Source organism: Labeo rohita, unplaced genomic scaffold (assembly GCF_022985175.1).
Source record: "Labeo rohita strain BAU-BD-2019 unplaced genomic scaffold, IGBB_LRoh.1.0 scaffold_60, whole genome shotgun sequence".
Taxonomy (NCBI): Eukaryota; Metazoa; Chordata; class Actinopteri; order Cypriniformes; family Cyprinidae; genus Labeo; species Labeo rohita.
In genome coordinates this window covers 311,912-319,671 of record NW_026129524.1, presented here as the reverse complement: position 1 = coordinate 319,671, position 7,760 = coordinate 311,912, and the positions used below count along the sequence as shown (strand labels likewise).

Sequence of the window (7,760 nt, the reverse complement as noted above, 5' to 3'; positions counted from 1 at the left end):
ATATAAAAAGTCAGACATAGGTTTATTTCTTTAAATATCTATGACATTAAATATTTGCGATGTCTGCTAAATTGGAAAATTACTTGCCATATTAATAAAACTGAATAATGTACAAATGTGTGTACTACAGTTTTGACGCATGAATTAAATATGTTTGTGTTTATGTCTCATAAAACATTTGTGACAACTGCACTTACACTTCGTGAGAATTTTTTTTTTTTTTTTTTCAATTGAGTCACCTTTATTTCTATAGTGCTTTAGACAATACAGATTGTGTCAACAGCTTCACAGTAATGAACAGGAAGGTAACAGAATAAAATATGGAACCTCAGTTATGGAGGATAATTCTCTTCTCTTTGTTTCTTCAGCTGCTCCTCCTTCTGTTTATACTCAATTTTCAGTTGTTGTGTCTCCTGCATTTGATTCTTCAGCTGCTCCTCTTTGAGTTTGAGTTCCTTTTTCAGCTGCTCCTCCTTCTTCTCCTCCTTCTTTTGCACCTGCATCTGCATGTTAGTTGCTAATTCATGCTCTTTATTTTGCAGTTATTCCTTCTGTTTGAGCACATTTGTGGGTTGTTACTTCTGCCTTTGCAGCTGTTCCCCCTTCTGATTGAGCTCACTTTTGAGTTCCTATGTTTCCTGCTTTTGCAGCTGATTTTGCTTTTGTTTTCCAGTTGTTGATTCTCCTCCACTTGCTTTTGCAGCTGCTTCTCCTGTTTGAGCTCCTTCTTCAGCTGCTTCTCCCTCAGTTTGAGCTTATTTGTCAGTTGCTGTTTCCTGCGTTTGATTTTTCCGCTGCTCCTCCTTGAGTTTGAGTTCCTTTTTCAGCTGCTCCTCCTTTTGTTTAAATTCATTTGTCATTTTTTGTCTCCTGCGTTTGATTTTTCAGCTGCTCCTCCTTGAGTTTGAGTTATTTTTTCAGCTGCTCCTCCTTCTGTTTCAATTCCTTTGTCAGTTGCTGTGTCTCCTGCATTTGATTTTTCAGCTGCTCCTCCTTCTGTTTATACTCATTTTTTAGTTGTTGTGTCTCCTGCATTTGATTCTTCAGCTGCTCCTCTTTGAGTTTGAGTTCCTTTTTCAGCTGCTCCTCCTTTTGTTTAAACTCATTTGTCATTTGCTGTGTCTCCTGCATTTGATTTTTCAGCTGCTCCTCCTTGTTTATACTCATTTTTTAGTTGTTGTGTCTCCTGGATTTGATTCTTCAGCTGCTCCTCCTTCTGTTTATACTCAATTTTCAGTTGTTGTGTCTCCTGCATTTGATTCTTCAGCTGCTCCTCTTTGAGTTTGAGTTCCTTTTTCAGCTGCTCCTCCTTTTGTTTAAACTCATTTGTCACTTGCTGTGTCTCCTGCATTTGATTTTTCAGCTGCTCCTCCTTCTGTTTAAACTCATTTTTTAGTTGTTGTGTCTCCTGCATTTGATTCTTCAGCTGCTCCTCCTTCTGTTTATACTCATTTTTCAGTTGTTGTGTCTCCTGCATTTGATTTTTCAGCTGCTCCTCTTTGAGTTTGAGTTCCTTTTTCAGCTGTTCCTCCTTCTGTTTAAACTCATTTTTCAGTTGTTGTGTCTCCTGCATTTGATTCTTCAGCTGCTCCTCTTTGAGTTTGAGTTCCTTTTTCAGCTGCTCATTCTGCTGTTTCACTTGCCATGTTGCTAGTAATATACCTCCAATCAATACAATAGCACACAGAATAAATGAAAACTTTGTCAGGTTAATTTTGTCTTTCCCTGTTATTTCAGTTTTAGTTGTTTTAAACATATCAAGTGTGTAATACCTTGTTCCATGTTCCTTCGTTATTCCATTGATTTTTTGAAGCAATTTTGTAACTTGTTGGTTGCTCCTGTTTTCATTGTTAAATGAGTGATATCTGCCACCACAACCGTCAACTAATTTTGGTAAATAGTGGCTTTCCCTGATATACTCCTCCAAAGATTTACCACTCAGCAGATCAGTGTGAGTAAACAGAATAATGGTACGAAGTAAAGCCTCTTTTCCAAAGTTGTCCTGAATCCATTGCACTGAGTTCCTCTCCTCTTCTGTGAATCTCACCCCCAGTTTGATCACCAGCAGGAACGCATGAGGACTAGGAGCAGACATCTTTACACACCTCTCTATTTCAGCTTTGACTTGCTCTTTTGTGCTAGATGCATTGAATAGTCCTGGAGTGTCAAATACAACAATGTTCTTTTCATCCACATCTCCTTCCTGTTTTTCACATATTTTGCTATTTTCTTTAAATGCGTTTCTTCCCAGGATGGTGTTTCCTGTTGCACTTTTTCCTGCTTCAGTTTTACCCAATAGAATAATCCTTAAATCGCCTTGCAAAAAAAACAAACCAAAAATCAGACACAAACACAAACAAATGCTTACTAATTTGAAAATATATTGAATTTTTCAGTCAAATGGCTGAAGGAAAAGAAAACTAACGAAACACTGTATTTTTTAAATAAAATATACTCCTCATGTATTAACACCAAGCTGACCCTTCTACTGTGATATCAATCATAAAGGTTAACCAGAATATTTAAAACAAATGTTTTTTTAATTCATATTGCTCTCATCATTTTGTTCATGCAGATTGCTGTCTTTACTCAGCAAAATCCCCAGTGTTAATTTAACACTCTGAGTGTGGACACATATAGACACTGAAGCAGTGTTAAAGTTAACACTGAAGTAGTGTTGAAGTTAACGAGATAATTAGGTGATTAACAAAGTGATGATTGATCATTATTGAAGACACCTGATGTTAATAAGCAGAATCACCAAAGGAGAAAACCAAAATTTTTAAGCAACCATTATAGTGGTCAGTGTTTGCATTAGTTAGGCTCTTGACCCTTAAATCTCAATATTAGGTCTTGTTTGGCTGCAATTACTGAGTTATAACAGCCAGACAAGCCAAGAGCAAAAGTCAATAAGGTTGCATTGACTGTGTTTGACTTAATCGTCATATAGTGACTTGAGTATTTGACATAGAATTTCCTTATAGATTACAAAAAAAAACTGTGAACAAAAGATCAATCAGTTTTGCCATAATCAGACAGATGATGAAAAAAAAAAAAAAGTTTATCTTACTTTAGACACACAGACATGAAGAATCAGTGTGAGAATCACAACAACGGTGACCACCAAAAAGCGTGTTGTAGCCAATCAGAACTCATCCATGACTCCCATCATGCATTGCGGCATGAATAAATTATGAGAGTTCAGAGTTGATCTGTTTATCTGAATATGGCGTTTGTCACCATTGTTGAGATTCATGGGCTGGTTCTTGATGTCTATGTGTGCCTAGGAGAAATACTTTTTTTTTAAACCGGTTGTAAAAAAAACTTTCCAAAATGTATAGGAAGTGCTAGATCTTCTGTGGATTGTCAAGGCTATTACAACTAGCAAAAAAAAAAAAAAAAAACAAAACTTAGAGATTAGACTCTAGATGATTTACGTCAAACAATGAATATGTTAAAACATAATCACCTGGTGACTTGAGCTTTTGGCTTGTCTGGCTGTTTCAACTCAAATACAGCAGCCAAACAAAATATAGTGTTAAAGATTTAAGGGTCAAGAGCCCAACTAATGCAAACACTGACCACTATAATGGTTGTTTAAAAATTTTGGTTTTCTCCTTTGGTGATTCTGCTTATTAACATCAGGTGTCTTCAATAATGATCAATCATCACTTTGTTAATCACCTAATTATCTCGTTAACTTTAACACTGCTTCAGTGTCTGTATGTGTCCACACTCAGAGTGTTAAATTAACACTGGGGATTTTGCTGTGTAGGTAGTGCTCCGCGTTCAGAATATAGCCCGAACCCAGAGAACTCCTCCATCCCTAATAAATAAATAAATAAATAAATAAATAAATCTCATGCTAGTTGTGTTGGTTAACTAGACAAGCTTCACCCGTGTGGAACTGGTTGATTATCTGATCGCGTTTACTTAAATATAATAACTGTTGTTTACTTTTATTCTGCATATTTAAAGCTTTTTTTTTTATCTTTTCAGCATTGAATTGAGAGTATAATCAAGTTTGACAAATACATCTTTTTGGAAGAAAATCGCTTCTATCTGTTTAAATAAACTGACCTTTTCCTGAAGTCATTGTTACTGTGTGGAATTTCCTGTGCTGTGCAGGTGTTCTCTCTCTGAACGTCTTTCAGACAGAATGAAACTGCCAAAGGTTCTTGTTGTGGTAGTGAAAGTCCTTTAGTCACTATGATCATGTGACTAACTCTCTCAGGTTTTTTTCAACCAGTTATGCTGGTTGAAAGTCTCTTTATATCCTGATAGCAAACATGAAGTTATGTGGTCTAAATGTATTTCTATGTATTTATATATTCTGCGGAAGGCCTAGGACCAAAAAATGTTCGTCCCATCAAAATGTTTGGTCCGAACATTACGATAGGCTGCCTTACCTGCCTGTCAACATATGCATCTCATATACATATTATTTTTTTTCCATACAAATTCGCATAACTTGTCCGGCACCATTTGTCACAGACCCTCGAAAGAGGTGTCAAATCATGGAGCCTATTGAGGAGAGGTGTGCTATGACTTTTACAAGTGATTGGGCGTACAATGTTTGCACGGTGGGCAAAAATACGGTAAAAAATCCCATAGACTTTGCATTGCGGCCAACTTTGATGAGTCATAGTGCTGAACGATAACTTCATAGAAACATGGGTCACCACATTTGAAGTGGCTGGCAAGCTGTGTGAGAACATATCCCGCAATGGGGTATAAGTTTTACCCCTGGGATGCAAGAGCCCCCCAAAGTTGCCCCATAGACATACTATGGTGAGGGATAGCCCATGATGCAGCATCTAAGCACATGTTTTTAATATTATGGTAACTTGCAAAGGAATTTTGCATTGAACCCAACTCTGGATCACAATGTCTTAGGGACATGGGGGTAGACTCATTTTACTCAGGCAACCAATCAGTCTCCTAAGATCACTGTGAAGCTGTCAGACCATGCGCTAGCAACCATTCAGACCACCACAGCAACTGATCCCACAGGCTGCTATTATAAAAGAAAATTATTATGGAAACACCCTAGCAACCAAACCCAAAGAGGAATATCTTCAAATCTGAATGTCATAGAGGATTGACGGTTGGTTTATATCATTCATACTGGCAAGCAGCCTTGGGAGTGTCATCATTATGAGCTGTCAAGCGACTCCCTAGCAAAAAAACAGAATACCCTGCACTCTCAGAAAAAAAGGTACAGCACTGTCACTGGGGCAGTACCCTAAGGTACAAAAGTGAAAAGGTACCAATATGTACTTTCAAAGTACTAAAATGGACCTTTAAGGTACTAATATGTACCATAAGTGTAGGTAAGCAGAGGTGGGTAGTCCAGGGGTCAGAAAGTAAAAGTCCTGTCATATGTTTGTTCCACCCATGAACTCAGTCAGCTGATTTCACCAGAGGTGGAACCAAGTCCTTCCTTTCAAGTCACAAGGGAGTCTAAAGTCAGATCCCAAGTCCTCAAAAAATTAAAGTTAATAAGATAATTAAGTGACTAATTAAATGATGATTGTGCATTAGTGATAAACACCTGCTGTTATTGAGAATTACAGAGGACCAGATGTTGATGTTTTATTGGTTAAAATTATGCTACCATCATGGAGATCAGTGTTTGCTTTAGTTGGACTCTAGACCCTAGACTAATTATGTTAGATCTCTCTGTGTCACAGTGTATGTAGTGTTTATCAGGCAGTGACCTGATTATATGGAAAGTAGCTTTATTTGTGTTCAAGTTTAGGTTTTGAAAAACCAATCATGTGAAGCTTGGCATGGAATTATAGTTCAGTTGTGATAATTTAAAATTAATGAGAGTTCTTTCATACATGGGGCATGTAAATATGTTAGCTTTTGTGCTGTTTAGACACACGCAGACATCAAGAACCAGCATATGAATCTCAACAATGGTGACAATCAACTAAATTCTTCATGCTGCAATGCATGCTGGGTAACACCATAGTAAAAACTCCCATCATGCACTACAGCATGAAGAATTATTGTCACCACTGTTGAGGATCGTATGATAAGTGTTCAGGTCTAAAAGCCTGAGCTGCTGCAAATTTCCCCCCAATATTTAAGCTTTACAGTGGCATTTCCTAATTCGGCTTTTTATCCAATTGTTTGATAATTTGTGTCAATCTACAAACCAAAGAACAGCCATTACATGATGTTCACTCAAATGATTTAAAAGCAAAACATGTCACCTAACATGTTATCTCTGCTATCATAAGCTTTTGATTCAATAATGTACAAACACTTGCTGTGAAACAATATTGCAATTGCTTAGAAGCAATTTACTTTGAATTGCTAAAAGGGTCAAGAGCCCAACTAAAGCAAACACTGATCTCCATGATGGTAGCATCATTTTAACCAATAAAACATCAACATCTGATCCTCTGTAATTCTCAGTAACAGCAGGTGTTCATCACTAATGCACAATTATCATTTAATTAGTCACTTAATTATCAATTACCTTTAACTCTTTGAGGACTTGGGATTTGACTTGAGACTCGCTTGTGACTTGAACAGAAGGACTTGGTTCCACCTCTGGTGAAATCATTTCATCAGTTCATGGGTGGAACAAATATATGGCAGGACTTTTACTTTCTGACCCCTGGACTACCCACCTCTGCTCACCTACCTCTTAAAGGTCCATTTTAGTACTTTGAAAGTACATATTGGTACCTTTCCACTTTTGTACCTTAGGGTACTGCCCCAGTGACAGAGCCGTACCTTTTTTTCTAACAGTGTGGCAAAGCAACTAACTGTATATCTTTGCATCAGAACATTGTATAGACATGTGAGGTTAATTGTTTTTACTCATGCTAGCAAAAAGGACTTCCAACATGCTACACATGCTAGCATTGAATAGCTACATGCTAACAGTGATTAGCTAACTGCTAAAACATGCAAAAAATGTTAGGTAATTGTTGACATGATTAAAATAAGCCAAAATGGGTTATCATCATATGATATGCTATATCTTGTTAACATGACCCAGCTTAGTGCTAAGAAACGCTAATAGCATGCTAACATCATGCTAATGACACGTTAACCATATCAGCATAATGGTAAACATATTAGCATCTGGTTAAAAACATGGTAATGACACATAAAAAGTGTTAATCATTTTAGCATCTTGTTAAAAACATGCTAGCATGATGCTAGCAACCTGCTAATCATGTTAACCTTTTTGTTGAAAACATGTTAGTATCATAATAATACCATGCTAATAATACTAACTTCATGTTAACAACATGCTAACCATGTTATAATGTTACTAACATCATGTTAATCATGTTAACAGCTTGTTACAAAACATACAATCAACCCGGTAACATGCTAATCATGCCGATTTAATTTTAACATTTTACTTGTGTTACAGTTTTTCTCAAATGCTAAAACACAAAAGCCAATCCTCTAAACCAAATTACCAGTTGTCTAAACACATTTACTAAATCTAGCCATCATTTTCCAATATCATAAACACATTTCACATGAAGACACAATTCACAAAACACAATCCTCCATTCTCATAAATCTAAACACATTTTTCCTTGCTAAAACACAAGTTGCAAAAGAACTCTGCTCATATTGTCAAATGAAAGCTCATGTGATGCAAAATGCTTGCCACAGTCAGCAATATTTGAACACAATGAACACACCTGGCGTCATTCATTACACACAACGACTCAAAATTGAAGACACTTGTTGCTAATGCTGTGACCACATGTATAAAA

General features: G+C 36.7%; 1 protein-coding gene across 1 annotated transcript; it reads right to left on the bottom strand.

The window, feature by feature from the left end:
- Positions 1–1,102: 1,102 nt before the first annotated feature.
- LOC127161239 (GTPase IMAP family member 7) lies at positions 1,103–4,166 on the bottom strand. Its single transcript, XM_051103880.1, has 2 exons — positions 4,081–4,166; positions 1,103–2,316 (listed from the first exon to the last, which is right to left on the bottom strand). The coding sequence occupies exons 1-2, from the start codon at positions 4,094–4,096 to the stop codon at positions 1,103–1,105; spliced, it is 1,230 nt and encodes a 409-aa protein (XP_050959837.1). The 5' UTR covers positions 4,097–4,166.
- Between the last annotated feature and the right edge of the window lie 3,594 nt (positions 4,167–7,760).